This window comes from Panthera tigris, chromosome B3, assembly GCF_018350195.1.
Source record: "Panthera tigris isolate Pti1 chromosome B3, P.tigris_Pti1_mat1.1, whole genome shotgun sequence".
NCBI classification, from domain to species: Eukaryota; Metazoa; Chordata; class Mammalia; order Carnivora; family Felidae; genus Panthera; species Panthera tigris.
The window spans coordinates 118,936,356-118,961,426 of NC_056665.1; the positions used below are offsets into that span (position 1 = coordinate 118,936,356).

A 25,071-nucleotide genomic window follows, 5' to 3' on the forward strand; every position below is an offset into this window, starting at 1 on the left:
AGTGTACCTGGCACGTGCTGAATGAACCACTGATTGGATGAATGGGTGAGGGACACGTCCAGCCTCTGTGTCTGTCCTGAGGTCATGGCCGGAAGCCCACATACCCAGGGCTCCCCTGCCCTGCCCCACAGTACTGAGGTCACCCTGGAGGCCCAGGGGAATGGGTCGGGGCGATGCCTGTGTTGGTGCACAGCAAGGCTTCACGGCATTTGCTAAGCAGGACAGAACCGAATGTGCATACCAGCCTGTTGGCAAGGCTAGCCTGTCCCTGGCCTGGCTCCAAGTCTGGGTCAGCTGGGGGGGGCTTATAGGGATCCCCTGCCCGGTTCTACGTATGCTCCCAGAGGGGTGAGGTTGGGGGAAGGCAGGGGAGAAGGGGGATTAAGCTGTGGGTGGTGACGGAGGGGGGGGATTCTGTCCCCCTACAGAGCTGAGAGCCACTGATGAGCCTCACCAGAGCTCTTCCTCCTGCCCCCCCCCCCCCCCCCCCGCCTCTGTCCCTGCCTCCAGGCCCATTTTTCTGGTCGGAGAATTCCCAACGGATCCCTTTAACCCAGCTCATCTTGCCTGCCCAGCAGAGGGGGATAAGGATGCTCCCTGATGCAGTGCACTGAGTGCCAAGGAAAGGGTGGCAGGACACCCCCGGTTCGGGCCTGGGAAGGCCAGCCCCTCCTCCACCCCACGCTCTCTGGGCTGTTCCTTCCACCCGGCAGCCTGGTCTCTCTCTCTCTGGTGGAAGAACTCCGGAAATACCCGCTCCCCTGACGTGAGCTCAGTCCGTGAGTTTAAGAGATCAGCCAGCCCCTGACGAGGCACACGTGAGGGCACACGTGAGGGCACGCGCGTGTGAGCACACCTGTGCACAGGAGCAGCAGTTCTGCAGACAATGAGCCTTTGAGGAGGGCGCATTGCAGAGCAAGGTGGATTTGCCAGGGATCTCCCCCACCCCGCACCCCTCGCCATTGTAGCCGACCGGAGAGGGGGAGCTCAGGCTCCCCGACAGTTAAACAACCTTGAGAACAGAGCCACTTTCCTTCCCGAAAGTTGGCCGGCCCCGTGGGCAGGAGGCTGCTCGCTGCCGGGGCACTCAGCCGACTCAGGGTCAACAGCCGGGAGGAGCCGGGCTCCCGGAGGCTCCTTGCGAGGGCCCCTGGGTTCTCCTAGAAGGTCTCTGAGTAAGAGCAGCCTCCGAGGCCTCCCTTCCCTTTCTCCTTCCCCACTTGACTTGTGCTCCTGACAGGACTGCTGTGTTCATTAGGGGCCCCCTGGGATGAGATGAGCAGGAATTCACTAGAGACTGTTCATCTGGTGGGCGAGGAGGCCCGGAGTTGGCTCTGACCAGCCACACTTCGCCAGGCTGCCAGGTACCTGAGGGGCCCGGGGCCTCCAGCCCGTCATGGGGGGTGGTCACTCGCTCTTCTTCTGGGTTGTCTGGAATCTCCTGTCCAGGCAGTGGTGGTGTTGGTCTTTCTGTGGCATCACCTGTGGTGGGGGAGAGGAGAGAGCGGATGAGCCATGGCCCCTTGGCCACCTGCCTTCCCACCCCCAGACAGTGTGCCCTCCAGAGGTGCTGGCAGTGGCCTTTCCCTCTTCCTGCCGTTCCAGCTGGAGAACCAGGGGTGGAGCCTAGGGTGGATTCTGTCCTGACTTCCCCATCTGTCTTTTCCAAATAGAGTCAGAGAATCTGAGAGCTCGAATGGGTCCGCCAGTACATCCAGCCTCAGCTTCCGTTTCACAGGTCAGGAGACGGGCTCGTGGAAACGACCACCTGGCCAAGGCCAGCTAGCTTGTTGGAGACAGAGCCCCTGAAGAGTGCCCTGTCCCCAACCCCAGTGACCCTCTGCAAGCTGGCCTCTGCAGAGCTCCAACCTTTTCCCAAGGGGAGACAGGCCCCCAGGGAAGGGCTCCGGGGACCCGATGGGCCCCTGCTTCATCAGTGCTTCCTCTTTGGTCTCGTTTATATGCTGAGTGGCACTGTGAAATGCAGAAAGGTGTTTAGGGAAATAATCGCAAAACATCTCGGTGTCTTTCACCGACCTTGCAGCACCTTAGGTGTATAGAGCACCCAGAAAAAAAAGCCTTCACGTGTCACGCCACCCACGACCTCATCTGGTATGAGCCCCGTGCCTCAGCCCAGGGTACAAACTCTACGGTCTCTCTTTCCTGGGAGCTGCTAGGAGGAGGGACTCACCTGGGACCCAGGCAGGTACTTGGGTAACACTGGTTGTGACCTGCACAGAATAGAGGAGACAGTCACAGTTGGATCCTTTGTCACCTCTCTGATGTTCTTTCTTCCATCACGCTCACCCCTGCCCCCGGGCTTCCTGTCCACTTTACTTACTCACTGTCTCATTTATTCCAGGCACTGAGGAGTTTTTCCTAGATGCTGGGCATTCTGCCAGCGCCTTATGTCCACTGTCTGAATTAATCTGCTCAACTATCCTATGATAGCAGGTTGTAACGATTAAGTGAACTGATGTATGTGGTGTGCCAGATCTGTGTCGCATCAGCAATGCTCAATGATCATCTCAATGCTAGGAGCCCAGAGAAAGTCACAGAAGCTCCAGGGGTCAACTAGCCTACCTAGGGTCACAGGACCAGTGCGGTGAATCCGAGTCCCCCAGGCCATCCCTGGCGTCCCTCACCACAGCTCACAGACAGCAGTGGTGAACCAGGAGGAGAGAAGGGGCAGGGGACGACAGCGGGCCAGGAGCAAGGCTGGGGGCTGTGCGGACGCAGAAGTGGACTCTGGTTTGGGAGGACAATATGTGATTCTCTGGGGAGAGAAGCAGCTCACTGGAGGAACGGGGTTTGGGGACAGTCAGGTATGCAGGTTGGAGGGGCAGGGGACAGGGTAGGGACCGGCAGACTGGCGAGGGAAAAAGCAGGTTCACTCTTGTGGGATGTCTTTCCGGGAGGATTCGGTTCTTCCCGGGGGAATCCTGGGTGCAGGGAAGGGAGTGAAGGGGCATGAGGCCAGCCACAGCTCTGCTTCCACTTCCCCACAAGCCACCCACAGGGGAGATCCTGCGGTGTAAGCAAACCAGGCTCAGAAAGTGCCGCGTCCAGAATTCGTCTGGAACCAGTTCTAGACCTTAGCTGCAGTACAGGACCTGTTCCTACTTCCTTTCTGAGGGGGGCCCCAGAGCACCCCAAATGAGAGACTGAGAGCTGTTGTTCTGACTTCCCTTGGGGTAAAACTAGGTCTTTGGGTGAGTCCCCCCACCCCAATGCCAGCATCTCTCCAGGTAACACGCCACACATAACCCCTCTGCCTCCCTTTCCTCCTTCAGGGGACACTGCCCTGCAGTCTCAGTGGCTACCCTGCCCCGCTCTCTGCCACGCTTGGCCGATCCCTGGATGCACTCACCTGGCCAGCCTGGGAGTCTCCTGGGAAGGAAAGGTGAGAGCATGAGCTCAGGGAGGAGAGCCGGGCCGCCTCCTTCCCTCCACCCACGGCCAGGCTCGTTCAGTCACTGACCTCCTGACCTGTCCCCAGAGGTCAGCGGTGGAGACAGTACAGCCTCTGCCCCTCCTGGCCTGCAGGGACTGGCCACCACAGACCCCAGAAGGCCAGGTCTGGAGGGCCTATGACGTGGCTCCCTGGGTGAGAGGGAGCCTCCTGCCTTCCTTTAAGGCCCCTGTGATGGGAGTCCCACCCCTTCCCGGGCCCATCCACCCATCTGTCCTGGATGTAACTCTCCTCTTTGTTCTGCCACCTCCTCCCTCTCAAGCCTCCCAGCCACACCAGGTCACTCCACCCTCTGCCGTGGGCTACAGCCCAGGGCAACAGTTCTAGAAAGAGAAGAGCTGCTCCTGGCCTGGCCAGCGTCCAATTCCCATGACTGGGGCTCTGTTCGGACTTCCCTGTCTATTCCAGATTCCTGGAGCAATTTTGGCCATCATGTAGCTGTCCTGTCCTAGTGTGTCCTTGGCCTCCTGTGCTCAGGGCTACCAGTGACCCGGGTGTGCTTGCAGCCTGGCTTCCTGGGGCTCCTGCCAGGGGTGCCTCAGGCCATCTCTTTCCAGCCTGTGCCTCCCCGGCCCGAGGCGACTGAGCTGGAGTTGGCACTCTGATTCTAAGGCCAGGGGAGGGGATCGACAGGGCCCAGACTCCCCAGGGTCTCTCTACTAGCCCTTCAGGCCTTGAAGCAAGCACCAGCCCCAGAAGCTGTGTGGCCAGGGCCATGGGACCAGGGGCCAGGGGCCAGGAAGGCCTGATGGGTTGGGGTGGGGCCTGCGGCTGACCTCGCCCGCTTCCACCGGCAACCCTTGGGATGTGGGCACCTTTGACCCCATATGGGTAGGGAAGGAGGTGAGACCTTCCCATCCTGCCAGGCCAGGAGAGCAGGGCTCCTGGAGCTGCTGCTCTAAACTCCCTCCCCTAATGCTCCAGAGTTGGGAAGCCATGGATCCAGGATAAACACCCAGTGGCTCTTTGAGGGAGAAGGGGAATCCCTCAGGCACCTCCCCCAGCCCAGATACCCTTGTCAGGGACGGTCTCGGCCTCCAGCCAGGTGTCAGTGACTGCCCGGAGTGGCTGCCTCTCCGCTGGCCCGAGCAGGGTCCCATAGCTCTTCTGTGCTTGCTCCCTGGAGGGCCTGGCCAGTTCCTCCTCCTCGGCTTTCCTCATGGCCAGGCGGATATGTGAGCTCGAGTAGGTGTAGCCGTGGCCAGCAGGGCAGATCTCCCTGAAGCCCTCTGCAAGGTCAGGGGTCAGAGGCCAAGCTGAGAGGTGCCGTTCCTGCAGGAGCCCAGGGCCTGCCCTTCCCTCCCTTTGGGGGACAAGCAATTGTGGCAACAGGGGAGGAGGGACCCAGGTTGGGGTAAGGAGTTGAGCAGGAAGGATGGAAGAGACTAAGGGTCTTCTGGCTGGAGGTGAGGCCCAGGTGGGAGAAAGTGGCCACTGGCTTGGAGGAAGCCCCTGGGTGGCCAGAGCTGAGACCAGGCAAGATGCTTACCTGTGCCAGGGAGGGGGCATCTCTCACACTTGCTGCCCCAAGCTTTACCCACTCGGCTGCAGCAGCAGATCTGCTTGGTGATGCTCTGGGCCAAAGGCAGGGTGCAGGTGCCAGCCCCCAGCGACCGGTAGCACAGCCCCTGCTGCATGGAGACGGCCTTGTCGGCTGCAACAGACACCGCAGGTGGGGTGGGCAGGTGGCCAGCCACGGGGGAAGTGCAGGTTGGGGGTGGGTGAGGGGGGCAGTTGATGGGAGCGGCTGCTGGCAGTGAACACCCAGCTGGCCCAGCCGAGTCTCAGAGTCTCAGTCTGCAGGTTTGGGCACTGAAAGGGCTCAAAAGAACGTTGGGAGGAATAATCACAGTGGAAGCCTTTGGTGTCTCTCCTTGCGTTACCTGATTGAGGGGCCCCTTGATTCCCGCTCTCACACGGAGGGCCTGAGGGCAGGATATGGGGATGTATGTGCTTGTCTCCAGATGCCAAGTTAACAAGTGTTTACCACAGGCCTGGGGTTGGGTGGGGAGCAGTGTGCTCTAGGGCCAGAGTCACCCTGGGGAGATGAGACAAGGTGAGAGCCAAAGGCTTGATGGGGAGCTTTGAGGACAGGGACCCTGTCCATCTTTGTAGCCCAGGCACCCTGTGCAGGGCCCGGTGCATGCGGATGCTCAGTAAAAGCTCGTTGGACCAATGTAGGTGGACGGTTAGATCCACGAATCAAAATCCCGTGCACCACCGTGGGCGTGAGCTATGCTGGTGTTACACGACAATAATACCATCACCATTGTCTCCTTTCTCGTCTTTTGATAATGAGTATTAAAGATTATCCTCTTGTACGTTATCTCAGTGGAGGACAAAGAGGCCATGCCACACTGGAACGGACTGACTTCCTTGTAGGGCCAGACGAAGGGACGAGAAAAGGGCAGAGAAGACAACGCTCAAAACTAAGGAAAGAATGACCCTGGGGAAGTCCAGGTCAGGGCCCAGGACTCAGCTGGCCAAGTTCCAATCCCTGCTCCGCCAGGAGCTACATGACTCCCTGGGCTTTACCGTCCTCATGTGTAAAATAAGGATGATGTTAACTCCATGGGGAGTAGACACCTGTGTTTTTGCCTGCTTGGCATCTATACCCCTATGTTCTGGTAATAGCACCCTGGCTTCCTATGGGATCTACCCTGCCTCTCACTCTGTCCATGTGGAGTAGAGGCTGACTCCACTTCCTAGCTGAAAGAGTCCATAGCCCTGGTCACAGTGAGTGGGTCAGGGACGGGCACTTGACCAAGTACACCCAGTGATAATAATCAGCTTTGGGACTTTCCATGGATTATTAGAAAGGAGATTCTTTTTATTTCTCTATTTTTAATGTTGATTTATTTTTGAGAGACAGAGTGCAAGGAGAGGAGAGACGGGGGTGGGGGGGACACAGAATCCGAAGCAGGCTCTGGGCTCTGAGCTGTCAGCATAGAGCCTGACATGGGGCTTGAACTCATGAACCGTGAGAGCATGAGCTGAGCCGATGTCAGACACTCAACTGACTGAGCCACCCAGGCGCCCCAATTTCTCTATTTTTAAATTGGAGTTTGCAAGGCTGGGAGATGTAGGTCTGGAGTGTCTGAGTGTCTGGTGGCCAACTTTGAAGGAATTATGAAATCAACACAAAGAAAACAGCAAGAGGCATCCTAAAGACACTGTGAATACCTGTATCCAACCAAGCCTAAGGCACACCTACCCCTGGACTTTGCAGTTGTGTGGAGCAATTAATTATTTTTGCTTGTGGTGGTTTGAGTTGGGTTTCTGTCACTTGCAACCCAAAGACTCCTGACTAATAAATATACTTTCTTCTTCTTCTTCGTCTTCGTCTTTTCTTCTTCTTCTTCTTCTTCTTCTTCTTCTTCTTCTTCTTCTTCTTCTTCTCCTCCTCCTCCTCCTCCTCCTCCTTCTTCTTCTTCTCTTCTTCTTCTTCTTCTTCTCCTCCTCCTCCTTCTCCTCCTCCTCCTCTTTCTTCTTCTTCTTCTTCTTCTTCTTCTTCTTCTTCTTCTTCTTCTCCTTCTCCTTCTCCTCCTCCTCTTTCTCCTTCTCCTTCTCCTTCTTCTCCTCCTCCTCCTCCTCTCCTCCTCCTCTTCCTTCTCCTTCTCCCCCTTCTCCTTCTTCTTCTTAAAGTTTATTTATTTAAGTAATCTCTATACCCAACGTGGGGTTCAATGTCACGACCGTGAGATCAAGAGTCACATGAGATCAAGAGTCACAGGGGCCAGGCGCCCCCTGTCTGATATACTTTCTTCACAATGATGTATGTGAAGGTTCCTTGTCAAAGGTTATGTGCTACACACACAGGTCAATCACTGGTCAGTGCATGAGCCTGGGTCTCCAGGTATAATCTATGCTTCGAGCAGCTACTTCCCTTGCAATACTGTAGGGAATGGCTCGGTCCTTTTATTTATTTTTTTAAGCTTATGTATTTATTTTGAGAGAGAGCACATGCACAAGTGGGGAAAGGGCAGAAAGGGAGAGGGAGAGAGAGAATCCCAAGCAGGCTCTGCACCACCAGTGTGGTGGCACTCGGTCCTTTTGAGCCCCAGGGTGGAGGTGACCCGGCTGAAAGTATCAGGAGACTGCCCCAGCACAGAGGGACCCTTGTAGACTGCCCTAACTGGCCCTGGTCAGGTGGCAGGGAAGAGGGCAAAGTTCAGAAACGAAGAGAAGAGAAACTTCATGCCTGCCCTTCTCTGCCTACAGGGAGGTAAATCATCAGCTGGAGGGGGTAACAGTAGGCAGGGAGAAACAATAAAGAACACCCAAGGGCCATCTCTGCCTCCCTGTATTAAGGCTTTCTTTCTGGCACTAACAAGTCAAAGTCACTTCAGGTGTGAAATATGCCTGCCTAATAAAGGAATCTTAAGTGGGGGGTGAGATGAGAAGAAAGTGCTATACGTCTCTTGAGGCCTTGATCACATGTCTGGTCACCGTCAAGTCTTCCTGAGAGCCGCCAGACGTGTTCTCCCCACTCTGGGATTCCTCACTCTCTGGGTGTCCCCTCTTAAGCCTTTTTTACTGACTCCTCTCTCTGGAGACGCTTACTGGGTCCATTCCCCTCTTTTCCTTCACATGGACGCTCCCTCTGGGTGGCACTGGAGTCTTGCTCATCCTGTGGCCTCCCCAGACCCGGTACCTGGCGGTTTGTAGGCCGAGGGCTTGGCCAGCCCCAGGGAGCTCTGCTGAGCTGGGCTGCCACTTTCCAGATGCCAGTCAGGACTGGTTTTATTCAGTTCTGGTCGGGCCTCCCTGCCCAAGGAGAGCCCTGTCTGGGCCGTGGCGTCAGTCCTGCTATCTGGGGGTGCTGCCAGCCTGGGCCTCTCCTAGCAGGAAACCACAGAGGCTGCTGGAAACAGCTGGCTGGGGGTACACACATGCACACATACAGATACACACAGTGCACACGCACACAGACACAGCGCTGATACGACCAGTGACGTGTATGTATTCGTGGACCCGGACACGTTCCGAACCATAAGGAACCGCGCGTTTAAGGGAAAGGCCTGGGGGTCAGGCAGCAGGCCTTCACGCTCCAGACAGGCCCTTTAAGAAAGGGCTGCAGCCAAGTGACCAGGCTGCTAAGCTCGGGCCCTGGAAGAGGCAGCCACAGCTCAGCCAGACATCAGAACAGAGGCGACACACGCACCCGCCCCCTCAAAGTAAATGAGGCAACAGATAGGACAGAAAGGATTAGAGAATAAACAGAAGCAGAAAATCCCCAGCTGCAAAGCCCCCAAAGAAATGCCAAAAACCCAAACTGAAGTCGTAACCATCTCTGCTCCAGCAGGCGGGGGCAGATCAGTTTTTGTACATCGGGCCCAGCTCCCGGTTGAGACACAGGTCCCGGGCCTTGGGATGGAGCCTGGGGGAAATTACCGCTCTGGGCCTGGCCGGGGGACCCTGAGGCTCCCATCTTGCCTCCCTGTGTCCCCCACCCCTGGCCCCCGCCAGCACTTACACACACAGCGGCTCCTGGATGGGTCCAGCATGAGACCAGGCCTGCAGGTGCATAGGTAACTCCCCCTGGTGTTCACGCATTCCGAGTCCTTGCACAGGCCCAGGGTCAGGCACTCGTTGATATCTGTGGGGTTGGAGGAGGTGAGCGAGCGCCCGCCCCACCGAGGCTGGACGGAGGGGAGGGGCCGGTGCAGAGCTCTGCAAACACTTTCTCCAAAAAAAAAAAAAAAAAAAAGACAACAATGGAGCTGCCATCTATTAAGTGTGGTCCCTCTCTCTGTACCTCCGTTTCCTAATTCATAAAATGGGGACATTAATAGTAACTACCAGGGGCACCTGTATGGCTCAGTCGGTTGAGCGACTGACTTCAGCTCAGGTCATAATCTCACGGTTTGTGAGTTCGAGCCCCGCGTCGGGCTCTGTGCTGACAGCTCAGAGCCTGGAGCCTGCTTCGGATTCTGTGTCTCCCCCTCTCTCTGCCCCTCCCCCACTCATGCTCTGTCTCTCTCTGTCTCAGAAATAAACGCTTAAAAAATTAAAAAAAAATAGTAACAACCAGATGGTCTTGTTAGGAGAATAAAACAAGATAAAAATTGCAAATCACTTAGTCCACTAACTGGTAATAATGGTCATAATATTAAAAGTGAATGTTTATTGAGTGCCTATTATGTGCCAGGTACCAGGCGAGGTGGCTTACCTATGATACCCCATTCAGTTCTTACCAACAATTTTATCAAGTAGGTCCACGGGGCTTCATCTTATAGGTGAGGAAGCAGGTTCCAGGAGTAACTTGCTTAAAGGCACCCAGCTAGTAAGTAGCATGCTGGGATGCATATGGGGGGGAGCAGATAAGGGCACAGTTCGGGCTGGAGAGTGGAGAACCATCTGCCCAGTCCCTCCTATTCAGCCTTCCTGGAGAGACTCTGAAGCATCTCTGCAGGTCTGGGGGACACATCCGCAGGATGGAGGGGCCCAGCAAGGTCGAGGAGGCAGGAGGCCAGAGGCTATGTTTCCAGGAGGCGGAAGGCCTCAGGCAGGCCCCACACATCCTCCAAGACCAGTGGGGGCACATGCTGTTCTTCAAACAAGGGAGTGACATTAGCTTCCCTTCTGATCTCAAAAACATTTCATGCTGGAAACTTCTTCCTGCCAAGGGGAAATCCCAACCCTTACTCAGCTCCAAGAAGTCTTGGTGATGGCACCCTTGTTGATGATGGTAAGTGAAGAAGATCCGTGAGGGGCAGATCTCCTGCCTCCAGGGCCGGGAGATTAGACATGGCGACCCAGTGTCACCAGAGTCGCATGCTCACCCATAGGCTTCAGGGAAGCCTGTGCAGTAAGCGCAGGAATGAAGGGTTAGAAGATGGCCCAACTACTCTTTGGCAGGATACCCTGTTGGGAGGGAGGTGCCTGGGGAGATGCCACTGAGATCTAGGAAAGGGAACAGACCCACCTGCCCCTGGACTGTGGCCATAGTGATGTGTCTAAGTACCTAAATGCAAATCTGACATGCCTCTGGTCCCCATTCGCCTCCTAGAGGGAGCTCCTAAGCCCTCACAGGGCATCCAGTGCCCTCCACCATATTTCCCCACAGCCTGTGGGTGGGCAGCTGGCCCTGACAAGGCTCTGGGATGTCTGTGTCATCTCCTGTGGGCACACAGGCTGTACTCCAGCTGGCCTAAACTGTTCCTTTGCTTGTGCTGTTTCCTCGGCCTGGAATGCCCGCATCCCCTTTAGTTGGTCACCTCTACTCATTCCTTAAGTCGAGGTGAGGTGTCACCTGAAGCCCCTCTCCTACCCTCCCAGTCTGGGAAGGGGTCCCCACCATGGGATCCCACAACACCCAGAACTTCTTTCCGGTGAGAGCACTTCTCCCGTGGGGTGTAATGGTTTAAGCATCTGTATTCACCTGGGGCAGCTTCCGTGTTTATCTGTCACTGTGTACTAAGCACCTAGCACAATGCATGCAGCTCATGACAAGACCCCAAAATTGTCCCGTGGAAGGAGAGAAGGCTGGAGAGAGAGAGAGGAGGGTGATGCACACGGATGTAGAGGTGAGCAGGTCCCCTCCCAGATACGGAGACCAAGCCCACAGACATGGGAAGGGGGAGTTTTAAGGGGCAGGATCTCCTGGGGGAGGGCCCCCTGGCTTCCTATATTCCTGAGGCTCTGTGGAGGGAGGGCTGAGAGCTCATTTGAAATCCTGGGAATAACTTTAATCCTGTGCACTGGGAAACCAGCCAGGAGGAGAGGCCACTGGGGACAGTTGAGATATGAATGGCCCTACTGTACCCTCCAAGGGCAAAACTAAAGACTTCTCTCCACACCCACTGTCTAGTGTACTAGTCCCCATTGCCCCCAGGGGAGTCTGACCTGGGCTGGGTCAGAGGCCTGCCCTTTTGCCTGGTCCAAGCACTTTATCCATGGTCCAGAAATCCCCTTTGGGCCTGGCACCCCACAGCAGACACCCCCCCCCACCACCCCGGCCCTGGACTTCCTCAGATCCCTCTCTCCTGAAGAAGCCTCCAGGGGGAGGTACCTAGGAAGCCATCTGGGTCAATCCCTTGTCTCTAACCCAGCTTCATTCAAAGCAAGTCATACAGACAGCAGTGTGTCTAGTTCCCCAAAGGGGAGGCTGCCTCAGCTCCCCACTGACCTCTGCCAGCCTCAGGAGCCTCCCAGCTGGAAGGCCCTGCTCACCTCTCCTACCGCCAGGCCCATAGCCAACAGCGGCTCCCTGCTCAGAGCCTTAGCGGCGCAGTGGTAACAGCTGCCCCTCAGTGAAGGCTTCTGGACCCTCAGTCATCCTGGTCCCACTCCCCATCTCCACTGGAACTCCCTGTAGTGACAAAGCCATAGCTGAGACCCACCTCCCACCCATCTGTCCTAAGGTGCTTCTGGGCCTTGCCCCTCTGGGGGCTCTGTAATGCAGAGTGCTACAGGCCTTGGTTGGCCTTAGAGAGCCTGTCAGCCAGGCCAGCAAGGATCATGGGCTAGACTTTATGGCCCCTGTTCCCTCTTTCTTCCCCCTCCTAGCTGTGGGAGGCAGGTATGAGTAGCTGAAGGTGCGGTGCTGGGGAAAGTCCACAGAGGTCCCCATCAACTCAGGCTGACTTGATCCTGGAGTCAAAAGTCCTCCCAATCCAGGGAGATTGGCCCAGGAGGTGAGTAAACATGTAGGGACCAGGGCAGTACCTTCACACACAGACCCACAGCTCTAGAGACCCACCTGGCCCAGGTCCAGTGGGGACAGGTGGAGATGGGAGGAAGGACAGGCTCAGCTCCCAGGTCCTTTCTAGGCTTGCTCTATCATTATCTCCCCGACTTCCTTAGGCTCCTGGAACCAGCAGACCCCATAGCATTCCCAAGCTGGGGCTTAGCGGTACCCAGAGAAGACCACTCAGCGACACCATTCCTTCTGTCTGGGGATGGGGGTAGTGCCCCGGCATCATCAGACCTTCATCATTTTCCCTCCCCAAGCCCAGCCCTGGCCCCGGTCATCCTTACCTTGGCAGTGAGTGAGATTCAGTCTCTTGTACCCTTGGGGACACTCCAGCTGGCCATTTTCAACCACCGGCGAGGCTGAGGAGTGAAGATATAGATGGGCCTCACTGGAAGGCCCTTGGGTTCCCCTGTCACCCATGCTGAAAAGTGGGGTACAACCCACTCCACAGCTGTGAGGCTCTGTCTCCCCAAGTCACCACTGTGGGTAGCTGTGATGACATCTTGGCTGCAATCCCTTCCCTGGCTCTCACCAGGTTACCCTTGGCCCAACTTGCTCTTACTAGAAATGACCCTCAGTGACTATATTCTTGTATATATCAATGTTATACACTATAATGTGATTAAACAAGCTTCGTTTGTTTATGTATCTAATTTTTTTTGGGGGGGGTTTCAAGTCATTATAGATTTACAGGAAGTTACAAAAAACAGTCACAGAGAAGTCCTACGTGTCCATCACCCCGCTTCTCCTAATAGGTTACATCTTACGTAACGATGGTTATTTTATTAGTTTTTAAACCTCTAGACACAACAATTCACAGTCTAATTCTAAGTTCTGTTTATTTTGATAACTTGGTGTTAATGCTGCCATAACCGACAAGGTATCTCAGCTCAAGATGGAAGAAGGCCATCCTTGATTGCACTCATGAAACCACGCTATTCATTTTTCACTCACATTCACCAACTGTGTGATGCTGGTGTTGAAATTTGGCTGGTAGCTTTCCATCTCCCCTGAGGTCAGCTAGTGGTTCCTAACAGATGTAAGGTACCTTAGAAAATTCCAGTTTTCCAGTTTTTTAAGTGTGCAAATGGAGTTGGCTTCTAGCAACAAATCCCGTAACGATGGAACTGTTTCCAAACATCCATTTGCAAAAGGTTCTCTCTGTGGTACAAGTCTCCTGACCAGCAGCCCTTGCCTGAAGTGAAAAGCAGACAAAACCGGGCAGATGTCTGACTCTAGACTGACCAACAAGGAAATAAGTCTCAGAATTCTGGTGCTGACACCTGCCCTACCTGATTGTACAACGTTCTCCTGTACGTTAAAGAGAAAAAAGTGCTTTGAAAAAGAGAAACCTATTTAAAAACAGGGAAGACATTTCTATTCCTTTGGGGGGATGGACTGGCGTGTCAGCCTCCAGAGGAATACTTGGAAGGGTTTGGTTTTTTTTGGGGTTTGTCTGGTTGGTTGGTTTTTCTTGAAAAGCTCTAGCAGGTAGCGGATTACTGACAGCCATCTGTCATCATAGAAAAAGGCAGCAGATGTGAAACACCCATTTTTTTTTTTCCAAAAGAATAGCTCATCTATAAGTCTGACCATTTCTTTGCCAAGACATAGCCCGCAATTCTCAAGGGGTCCAGGGATTTTCGTGATGTTTTGACATCACGTTCCATAAAGATGCCATTCGATTTTAAAGGTCTTGTTTCATAGAGTGAACCGCATGATGACTTCCTCTAGCAATTTGTCTCCTTCTGACTTTCACTTCCTCGGGGCAATAGCTTGTCTGTGAGTGCTGCGGTGAGGGAATTTTCCATAGAGTGCTCTCCACCTCTATGACTTCACCTGGATTCCTTTTTATTCCAGTCAGGGCATCAGCAACGACCCTTACGGAGTTGGTGGAAAAGCTTACTTTTATTCAAGAAGTCATTTAACGTTTGGGAATATATGCCTGGGGGTTGATCCTTTCTTTAGTTGCTTGCACAAAGATAATTCTTCATGTGTTTTATTGTGGAAATAGATTCTTGCAAATACCGAGAGACACGTTAGAGGTACCTATACTTCCATCCAATTATACAGCAAAGTTTGAGCATCTCGGAGTTTTTAAATGTGTTTCTAATCCAGATGGCTTTTACTCTATCATTAGCTGCTGTTTCCCAGCACATTCTGTTTTCTTCCTCCCTCCCTCCTTTCCTTCCTTCTTTCTTTCAAGTGCGAGCGGGGGGTGGGGGGGGGAGAGAGAGAGAGAGAGAGAGAGAGAGAGAGAGAGAATCCCAAGCAGACTCCACGACCAGCAAGGAGCCCCATGAGGGACTCCATCTCACGACTGTGAGATCATGACCTGAGCCACAATCAAGAGTCGGACTCTTAACCAATGGAGCCACTCAGGCGCCCCCAGGGCAAAGTCTGTTATTAACAATATATTATTTCATACAGCCTTCTTGATCATTTGGACTCTGGGGTCTGTTTTGGGTCATGTCTGAGAGGTCCTGATCATTTTTACTTTGGAACATGGTTGATTACATGTCAGAGGAGAAGCGGCAGCATTGAATTAAAAAAAAAAAATCATTACTTGGCGATTACGCTATTAGTATTATTTTGAATCCTGTTTCTTTGCAGGAATTTTTTTTAGAGTCACTTCTCCCCGTGGCGAGGGTTGTTTTCGTTAAAACCTGACAACATAATTGAAAGACCCCATAAACCCAGCACTGTTGTGGGTTACGTGTTGTGATAGGCCAGACACAAACAAGAGGAGGTGCCATGTTTTTCTGGAACCTTCTCTTCCCTGAGGACACTCCACAGGCCAAACACGACGTCCCACAGTCTGCCATACAGACCAAGCAAGGATATAAATTAGTAAAGCTTCATTTTTTTTTTCACATTCAAAAAAATCGTCAGTGGAATTTGTAAAATCTTTTCCCGCTGTGGACGACAGTCTTGCTCAGGGTTGACAGGTCGTTCCACGGTGGGGACTGGGCTGCGGCCCAGTGGAGATAAATGAGGATTCTGAACACGCCGCTATTGAGACAGAGGGATGGGAGTGAGGTTGGGAAACGTTAGCACCCCTGGCAGGGGGCCCGGTGGCATCGGCTGAGGACAGGGAGGAGGAAAGGGAGAGGGGAAGTTGTTTGGAGAAACTCAGAAAGCAAGCTGATTAGATGCAGCCTGCAACCATTATGAGGAGCAGAAGGTGGGAAAGAATAATGCAAGGCCGATGCCAGAACATCTGGACAGGGCTTTGGAGCTGCAAGGCCACTGGTACATAGAATCCTGTTTCCCACACAATGACCTGCAAGGCAGGGAGCATTATCCCCGTTTTACAGATTAGGAAAGCGTAGCTCAGAGGGGGCCGAGTAGCGGTTGAACCCAAGCCTCTGGCTGCGAAGGCCACATCCCTCGCGTGCCACTCTGCTGAAAGCGGGCAGGAGAGAGGGGCCAGGGGGCCAGGGTGGCACCAAGATGTCAGGGGGGGAATCATGAGGCAGAAGGACCCCGCTTTCTCAGCGAGTGGGAGATGAGTGGTCCGAGCTGGGATTAAAGCCAGGAACCAGGGTGGAACAATGGCGGGCACCTTCAGGGCACCGCGAGAACCTGGGGAAGGTGGCAACTGAGAAGAGCTGTGTTCATTCATTCGTCCAGATTCATGTGCTTTTCTTATAAAGTGATTTCTTTTCCAGAGGGCTCTGTCCTCTTGCTGGCCTTAAGAGAAACTGTTGGGGGCGCCTGGACGGCTCAGTCGGTTAGGTTAAGCATCCAACTTTAGGTCATGTCATGATCTGGCAGTTTGTCAGTTCAAGCCCTGAATCAGGCTCTGTGCTGACAGCTCAGAGCCTGGAGCCTGCTTCGGATTCTGTGTCTCCCCCTCTCTCTGCCCCTCCCCTGCTCACGCTCCATCTCTTTCCCTCTCAAAAATAAATGCATGTTAAAGAAGAAGAAGAAGGAAGAGGAGGAGGAGGAGGAGGAGGAAAGAGAAACTGTTGGATGGATAAGCATCTGTGAAGGCAGGCTTCTGGGGAGGAATGCATTTCAAAGCCGCTGTCCCTGGTGAAACTCCCATTTTGCCAGCAACCCCGATCTGATCCCAAAGAGGGCCCTGAGACCTGTCTCCACACCTCACAGAGGCCACCTACGAGCTTCTGTAAGAGCAAGTGCAGCATCCAATCTAGAAAAGTCAGTTTCAATCTAGTGGGGGGGGATAGAAGGCTGAAGTTTATTTTTTTTATTTACTTATTTTGAGATAGATGATGAAAGAAAGAAAGAAAGAAAGAAAGAAAGAAAGAAAGAAAGAAAGAAAGAAAGAAAAAGAAAGAAAGAAAGAAAGAAAGAAAGAAAGAAAGAAAGAAAGAAAGAAAGAAAGAAAGAAAGAAAGAATCCCAAGCAGGTTCCGGGTTGTCAGTGCAGAGCCCGATGTGGGGCTCAATCTCACGACCTGTGAGATCACGGCCTGAGCTGAAACCAAGAGTCGGATGCTTAACCGACTGAGCCATCCATCCAGGCGCCCCTAGAAGGCTGTAGTTTAGACAGCCATGTGGAAGGGAGAACCTTGGCTCAGGTGGAACCCAGCACCCACCTGCGGCTCCAGGAGTGATCTTGGCAGCCAGTGAGCTGTGATTCATGGTGAGGGGGGAGGGCAGGCACCACCACCCCTGCCACCCACCCTAGGTTGCCTCCCAAGTGCTCTCAACACACTCAGGCCTTCCTTTTTCTTGACACTTAAAATGCTTTGTTGCGAATGCCTGTTTGCTTGCCCATCTCTCCCACTGAAGTGTAAGCTCCTTGAGTTCAGGGACCCTGTCTTATTGTTGCCATGTCTCTAGAGCCAAGCACAGCACGCGGAACACTAGAGGCACTCAGTCAAAATGGGATGACTAATAATAGCAAACGCTAAAATGGCACTTACGATGGGCCAGGCTTTGTTATAAAGTCCTTACGTGTATTAACTTATTTGATCCTCATAACAGCCCTTGAGGGGACTTACTGATATTGTCCCCATTTTATGGATGAGCAAACTGAGGTCCAGAGAGGTCAGGAAACAGGCCCCAGGTCTCCCAGCTGGTGGGTGGCGCTGGGATTATGAACGCAGGCCGTCTGCCTCCAGAGGATAAATTCTGAACCATTCCTCTCTACTGCCTCCAAATAAATAAATGCATGAACTCATGACACGCCTCAGGAATTATCTAGGTCAGGAATCCTAGGGTCTGCAGGCTACAGGGAGATGTGTGCCCATCAGGAAATATATCACCCTTCTTGGGAACCTCTCTTCCCTTTTTCTTGAAACAAGGGACCAGGAGAGCGACTGGGAAAAACGAAGGCAGCGGTACCCAGATGGAGGTCAGAAGAACTACTCAGATGTTGGGTAAATGCCCCACAAGGTCTACAACCGAAGTGCCATGCAGAATCAGTAAAGGCAATGGGTAAGAACCCGCACTACCCCTCATGGCCCCTTGGCCAACATGAGGGGAAGACAGCGGGTCGGAAAGCAGAGAGAGGTAGGTCTGGAAATCGAGAGGCTCAGCTACGCTTCCCACAGGTGCTTCGCAGAGATACGTGGAGAGCGGCTGCCCGTGACCTTGCGGTTGGGCTTCTTAGGCCTGAGAAAGCCCAAGTGGCTGCTGAGGGGTCAGCCGGGATCAACCTGAACTCCAAGGAGTCTGAGCATCACAAAATGCCCACGAAGCCTGTAGAGTGGAGGTGTGTACCCCTCCTGCCTAAGGAAATCCGGGCCTTGGGGGCCAGAACCTGCCATCTCTGGGCCCCTGACCCCAGCCCTGTTTACTCACTACCGCACCTGAGCTGGCTCACACACCGGGGAAGGAAGCAGAGGGGTCCCTGGCGGCATTCTGCCGCTGCCCCGCTGGCTCTCTCCCTTGGCTGCTGGGACTCCCCAGGAGGTCTCAACCAGGACCGACTAATTGCTGGAGACAGTTTTGGCCCTGACTCTACGACAGAGCTCAGGGAGGAGTTGGTGGAGACATATGTCTGGCCACGGAGCTGTTTACAAGCCACGCTGATCTCAGCCCGTGATGACAGATGACCACAGCAGGGAGTTGTGGAGGGTGCCCGGCCACACACGCTTCTGCCAGAGAACAGACGGACACAAACACACATACACACACACACACACACCCTGGATGAGGCTAAGCTCGATGCACTGGGGCATGTGAGCGCATCGGTGCTGAATACTCCATTTGCAAACCTCAGGTGGGTAAGCTGGAAAGAAACTTCTGCTCCCCCAGAGCAGTGAAAGGAGTGTGGGTCCCGGGGCAGCCAGACCCACACTGAATCCCTGGCTCTACTCTGACTAGCTGTGTGACCGGGCACACATCTCTTAACCTGTTTCGGTCTTAATTTTTTCATCTGCACAGGTGGGGACAGAAACTCCGTGTCATGGCTTGTGAAGGTCAACTGTACTGAAACAATCAGTGTCATTGAAGCTAGCACTGTGCCTAGCAAAGTCCCTGCAGATGCTCCCCAACACTTAGTTCCTCTCTCTTCCTTTCCTTCCCTCCTTCCCTCCTTCTATGCTCCCTCCCTCCCTCCCTCCCTTCCTTACTTCCTTCCATAACACAGTTTCAAGGATGGCAAGCTGGCTGCTGCCCCTCATTGGCTGGAGACACTTGGGCAAATGACTCAACCTCTCTGAGTTTGTTATCGGTAAAATGTGGAAGACAATTCCTTCCTTGGGGCTATTGTGAATGCTGTTGTGCAAAACCCCGAGCATGATACTTGTCACACACTGGTGATTATTATAATGTTCGTTATTCCAGATTTTCTGCTTGGTGAGGTCCTAATGGATCCCCTCAAGGATTGTGGAAATCGCACCCAAAGATGGGCTCTGACCGCTTCCTTGGGGCAGCACTAGACCCAAAGCGGGTATCTTGGTTACCGCAAGCAATGAGGTAGAGAGGGGTCTGGTCAGACCCTTGGCTCAGACAGGCGCCACTCCAGCCAACCCCACCGCAGCCCTCCCTGGACCTCTCCAGGCCAGAGATGCCACGTGTCGGTGACACCGCTCTGGGGTAAGGAGGGCGCTAACTTGAGCTGAGGCACAACTCCCAGGAGGCCTCGAGTCCCTTGGAAGAAGCTTTCAGAACATCCCCGAGCCAGAGAGACACTGCTTTTTCGTCAGCCCAACAACTGGAATTCTGAAAAATCCCATTTCTTTAGGGCAGGAGACTGGGCGTCTCACCCGGAGTCCCAGAGAACAGGAGCCCCACCCCAGCACAGCTGTTCCCTAAGCCGGGGTCCTCTGGTTGAACAAATTCTCTAAGCCAAGTGCACACGAGGCCACACGAGAGGAAGATTACGGGCTGGTTAGAGGCAGGGGTCCCGAGTCACGGGTACACAATTTCCCCTTCTGGAAAATGAAGACAGTCACACCCAATGCCCAGAGACAGGGTCAGGATGCAGAGGAATGAGGAAGTACTTAACATCGGGGCCTGGCACTTGCTAAGTGCTCCAAAGAAACGGTTGCTAACGATGATGGTGATGATAACGAGGTTGCTGCAGTGACTTGCCCTCTGGTGCTCTCTGCCCCAAATCCTGCCAATTGCCTGTGTCCCCTCACATACCCACCCTCTCCGGGGGTTGGCCTCACCTGAAGCAGTCCCCGCTGGCAAGGGCCCTGGTAAAACCCAGGCAAACCAAAGCTTTCTTTCTACTGAGGGTTTCAAATACATTTGCAGACATATATAGTAAACCTCCATTCCCTCAAAAATAAATTTCCTTTCCCAACTCCTTCCACAAACCTGTTCTTAGCAGCCAAACTCTCTGTGGCAGAGAGCTCAGTTCTTCTGGGCACACCCCATTATATCGTTGGGTTTTGATAAACTGCGGTTTTGGGGTTTGGTTTTTGGGTTTTTGTTTTTGAGAGAGAGAGAGAGAGAGAGAGAGAGAGAGAGAGAGAGAGAGAGAGAGAGAGGACACAAGCTGGAGGGAGGGGCAGAGGGAAAGAGAGAAACTCCCAAGCAGGTTCCACCCTCAGCGTGGAGCCTGACACGGGGCTTGATCCCACAACCCTGGGATCATGGCCTCAACCAAAATCAACCGACGGAGCCACCCTGGCATGCCCAATGACCTGCAGTTTTTAATAAGCTGTTGCTTGTGCTTCGAATTGAGCTCTGCTCACCAGAAACATCCTCACATTGGCTTTAGCCCTCCAAGAACCACAGGTAACAATCCCACCAGCTTCCCTCTGGGACAATTCTTTTAACGCATCTCCGTGAACCCTTAGGCCTGAGCTTCAGGTAGCTGCCCTGCCTGTCTATTCTATCCCAGTCTTCTTGAGGGATGTCCTTTGGGCACAAATAACTCATGAAACACAATCCTGGGCAGCCCCCTCTTGGCTGTGAACTCCTAGTCAAACGTCCTGAGTGTTGCTGTCTTTGGGCAGGCCTAACCCTCCCCAGAATGATTAGGGAGACCTTGGTCAGCTGAGAATCACTCTGTGGTGTGAAGCCTTGCTCCCCTGTCCTAGCTGCATGACCTTGGACAAGTTCCTCAGCCCTCTCTGAGCTTCATTTGTCAAGTGGGGATAAAGACTCTTAGCTCGAAGGTGGTTGCAACAATTTGGTGAGGTCAGGCAAGTGAAGAGACGTGCATAGGGTAAAAGTTCAGCATCCAGTGGCTATTATTGTTTTTAAGATGGAAAGATGCAGAACTCCTTGAGGGGCAGAGCAAGAGAATCAGCAGTCCCTGGAGGTACAGGGAGGGGCCCGGGTTTTGAGGTGAACTCATCCCATGCCAGGCGGATGGACAGATCATCTCGCGGCAAACAGCTGGAGCTCAGAGTGCCAGCCACGCCTGCCCCAGCAAAGGGGCCTTGGGGTTGATACAGCCAATGCCAAGCCAGATGGGACAGCGGCCAACTTTCCAGTCGACCCAGATGTCTGTCTTTCTCAGACAGAAACTCAAAAATGTGGCCTCAATCAAAGTGGCTTTTGAGAGCTGTGTGCTCTTTGGACCCAGCAGGGGAACTGCAGAATCTTCGAAAAACTCCCAACGGTTAGGAAGACGTGGCTGGGGTTGGGTCCTGGAAGGTCAGCTGTATCTGCCACTCAGAGTGGAGGGAGAAGGGAGGGGATCGTAGGCTCCCCGAGCCGAGCCATCTCCCGGAGAAAGAGGAATTTTTGCGGAAGAGAAGGGATTTGTCTGTGTCATGTAAATGAGACTTCAAGGCAATTCTTTTCCTCCTCAGAAATAGCATCATTCTGCAGGAGCCTTTGACCGTCCAGCATGGAACCTCAGAAGCCAAAAGGACTTAGAGGAAGCCATGAACTCACATAGCTCCCTGGCTGTTGGCTTTATTACTCCCCTCACCCCCTGATCCTGCTAGATGAACGGGATGACAAAGCTCTTCCCCGAGGGACACAGCCTTATTTCACCAGAAGACAAGTAGAGGCTCAGAGGGGCAAAGCCCCCGGGCCTGGGAACGTTCTCGAACACCGAAGTCCTGCCTGTCTTGCCAACCATTCCCAAACCCACCCCAGCAGCGTAACTTTTCTTCCGCTGTCTCTTGCACTGTAGCCTGCTAGTCATGCCTACTTAGAGAAACATCTATACCCCACCCGCAGCCCCAGGCTCAGTCTGGCACCCTGTCAACACACACAAGGCTCCTCAGTCTTAGCCTGTCTCTATACGATGCGCAGCTGCACTTTAATGTGTTTTAAATGTTTGCGTTCCCTGGTCTTTGTTATTTCTTGCTTGGTGTGCTGGAATGCTTCACACTCTAGGGTTTGCACCCTGGTGCCCAGCTCGCTGAGATGTGCTGAACACAGTGGGGGAAGGGGGTGGGAGGCACTAACCGGGCCAGGGAGGAGGTGAGGGCACAGACTTGGGTGTGCTGTGCTCTAGGAAATGTCGCTCACTCTCTTGGTCTCACCTGCCTCTGCAATTCCCTTGGGTTGTTTGTTAAGCTCTTTCCCATCTTATTGGTCTATTCTAATAATTCTTCAGCTCTCATCCTGGATGTCACCTCCTACAAGAAGCTTTGCCGGATCCATAAGTTTGAGGTAGGATCTTCTACTGCACAGGGAACAGATGTGCAGGTTGTGCACTGCACAAAAGCACCACATCTACGAGAATCGCTGGCATCCTAGATTTGTATTTGTAAAGACCGTTTGGAACAAATGGAAGTAGAACCTTCCTCTAATTTGTACAGAGGTGCCATAGGACCTATCAGTGGTCCCGTTTCTGCCGTCTGTGTTCCCACAGCACTTGACATGTGTCTAGTTAGCGCTACCTGTATATACCCCCCACACCTCAGACTGTAAGCTTGGAGAAAGGAGGCACTGCTTCTGCCTCATTCTCCACTGTCTTTCCAGGGCCTGCACACTAGGGACGCTTCAGATGGGTGCTTCGTTAATGTCAATATCTGTTGACTGAATGGAATGTGGGATACGGGAGTCTCAAGGGTGGGCCTAACTAGAAGGAACAGAAATGGGTTGGGCAGGGGGTGGAGAAGAAAAGGGGTGAAATGATCTGTGAGCTGCAGGGGGAGATGCTGAGCAGGTCAAGGCCTTGCCCCTGCCCACCTCCCGCCCCCCGCCCCCCAACCATGAGCCAGTGTCGTGTGTCCATTCTCTTTTCCCTTTTTAGAGGCATACTTTTTAGCAATTATAACAACAGCTACTGTTTATTGACCTAATGCTAAGGACACGCATCCTCTACGCTCCAGAGCAGCCCTACTGGTGCTATCACTGTCTTCATCGTGCAGATTGGAGACGGCTCACAGAAGAGGCCAGCCAGCAGAACTGAGACTGGTACCTATGAGTTGCACGCTCAAGCCCGGAAGCTGAATGCTACCCTCTGCTGCTTTGCCAAAAGTTCCATCGCACTGCAAAACCACTCATACTTAGTTTTTTTTTTTTTTTTTTTTAATTTTTTTTTTTCAACGTTTTTTATTTATTTTTGGGACAGAGAGAGACAGAGCATGAATGGGGGAGGGGCAGAGAGAGAGGGAGACACAGAATCGGAAACAGGCTCCAGGCTCCGAGCCATCAGCCCAGAGCCTGACGCGGGGCTCGAACTCACGGACGGCGAGATCGTGACCTGGCTGAAGTCGGACGCTTAACCGACTGCGCCACCCAGGCGCCCCCATACTTAGTTTTAATTTGGAAAATACGGTCACTGCCCCACAACCAAGTCTGAAGTTAGGAACAGCCCTGTCCCTCCCACCTTTAGGCTCCAGGCCAGCCCCCCTACGGAGCCAACTCACCAAGTCAATTGTTGACAGGCAAAAGAAATACATGCCAGGCCTGGGCCCGGGCCCAGGCCCAGGAGTGGGGTCTGGAGGGAGAAGACGGGCTGAGCGGGCAGAAGCCATACTCAGGCACAGGCACCTCATCACCCACCTCCCAGTTGTAAGGTAGATGTCTATGAGAGCAGCATGAATGGGCCTTTTGCTGACTCCAAAACCCTCTGTGCTTGGCCCACGCAAGGCACCTGGTGAGCATTTGCTGAATAAGTGAACGAATCAACGAACGAATGAATACATGTTAGGTTTGCCCACCATCCGAAAGAGGGCAGGGAACTGGGTGTCCCATATCCCAAGGCAGAGGGCATTCTGGGACACTCAACCCGGACCGGGTTGGAGAGACAGGAAGCAAGGAGGTGAAGACGAGTCCTGGAGGCCCCATCAAGGAAAGAATGAGGGAAACGCTGAGTCACTAAGTCAAGATCACTGGGCCCCTGATATGTGGGCAGGTAGGTATGTAGAAGGGGGCCTAGGGGTAGAAGGGGGCCCAGTATGGGACAGGATCCTTAAAGTCTGAGCAAGAACAGCCAGCAAGAGGGAGGAACCCCTCCCAGGCAATCAGATAGAGCAGGCAGTCCAGGCCGCATGTGCTGTCGGGAGCCTCAGCCACCAGCCAGAAGCACCCTCAGAGCAGATCTGGAAAGCCTGCCCAGTTTACCAGCCTGTTCTACCTGCCTGGCCTCTGAGACCCCGATGGGAGATGAAGTGAAGGCCAGGCCTTGGGAAAGCTTCACCCTAGACCCTGGCACCTAGCACTCACCTGGTCTGGGTGGGCACGGGGCACACGAGGTCACCCCCCAGAAGGCTCCCACACTGCCACAGCAATCCTCTTGGGCAGTCAGCTCCAGCAAGGGGTTGGCACACTGGAAAAGAGGCCGTGGACACCCATCAAACCCTTCCCTGCCGTGCACAGAAATGTCCCAGGAAAACCCCAGACAGGAGCTCAACCCCAATTTCCTGCTACAGGATGCCTCCACCCGAGGGAGGAGAGAAGAGAGTCAGATGATGTCCCGGCAGAAAACGAAGAGACCTGCAGTCTATTCTACCAAACCCTAAACTTGGGGGCAGGGCACACCCAGAAAAGAAAAGATCTGCTCTGTGCAGGCCTGCAAACTGCCCCCTTCCGTACCCCCAGCCCACAGAGGGTCCCAAAAGATGGGTTTTCCTCCATCAAACTCCAGGGAACTATAGGGTCACCCACCATGCAGACCTTCCCAATGAACAGGGTCTAGGCTCAGGGACACTACATGTTGAGAGGTCAAGGAGGATCTAGGGACTCAGAGTCTCTCTCCCTTGGCTACTTCCTACCGCCTCCAGTTCCCTAACCCCAGGAGGGGGTTCTGGAAACACCAAAATGCAACCCCAACAAAAACCATCCTGGGTCTGGCTTGCCCCATAGTTTTAGATGCCTAGACTCAGAAAAACTCACCTGATTTCCCATCACTGACTACGGATGCCTCCGGGGGGGGGGGGGGGGGGGGGATGAAGTGTCTCTCATCTTTTACCCCCAAGGCTTTAGGGTTTAACCTGCCTTTTCTAATTCCCCACCTCTGTGGCCCCAATCTCAACTGAATACCAAACTCTTTCTTGTCTGGACCTAACAGCCCTACTGTTCATGCACCGGGAGTCCTAGGCTCAGCTCCAGGAGAGGCC

General features: G+C 53.7%; 1 protein-coding gene across 1 annotated transcript in view; it reads right to left on the reverse strand.

The window, feature by feature from the left end:
• Nucleotides 1–25,071, reverse strand: part of LTBP2 (latent transforming growth factor beta binding protein 2) — a 104,641-nt gene that overhangs the window by 23,512 nt on the left and 56,058 nt on the right. The window contains exons 8-15 of the mRNA XM_042990125.1: nucleotides 24,179–24,281; nucleotides 12,455–12,529; nucleotides 8,949–9,071; nucleotides 4,962–5,126; nucleotides 4,486–4,701; nucleotides 3,371–3,390; nucleotides 2,192–2,231; nucleotides 1,369–1,482 (exon numbers count right to left, since the gene is read on the reverse strand). Of these exons, the coding sequence (XP_042846059.1) occupies nucleotides 1,369–1,482; nucleotides 2,192–2,231; nucleotides 3,371–3,390; nucleotides 4,486–4,701; nucleotides 4,962–5,126; nucleotides 8,949–9,071; nucleotides 12,455–12,529; nucleotides 24,179–24,281 (856 nt within the window). The remainder of the gene's footprint in view (nucleotides 1–1,368; nucleotides 1,483–2,191; nucleotides 2,232–3,370; nucleotides 3,391–4,485; nucleotides 4,702–4,961; nucleotides 5,127–8,948; nucleotides 9,072–12,454; nucleotides 12,530–24,178; nucleotides 24,282–25,071) is intronic.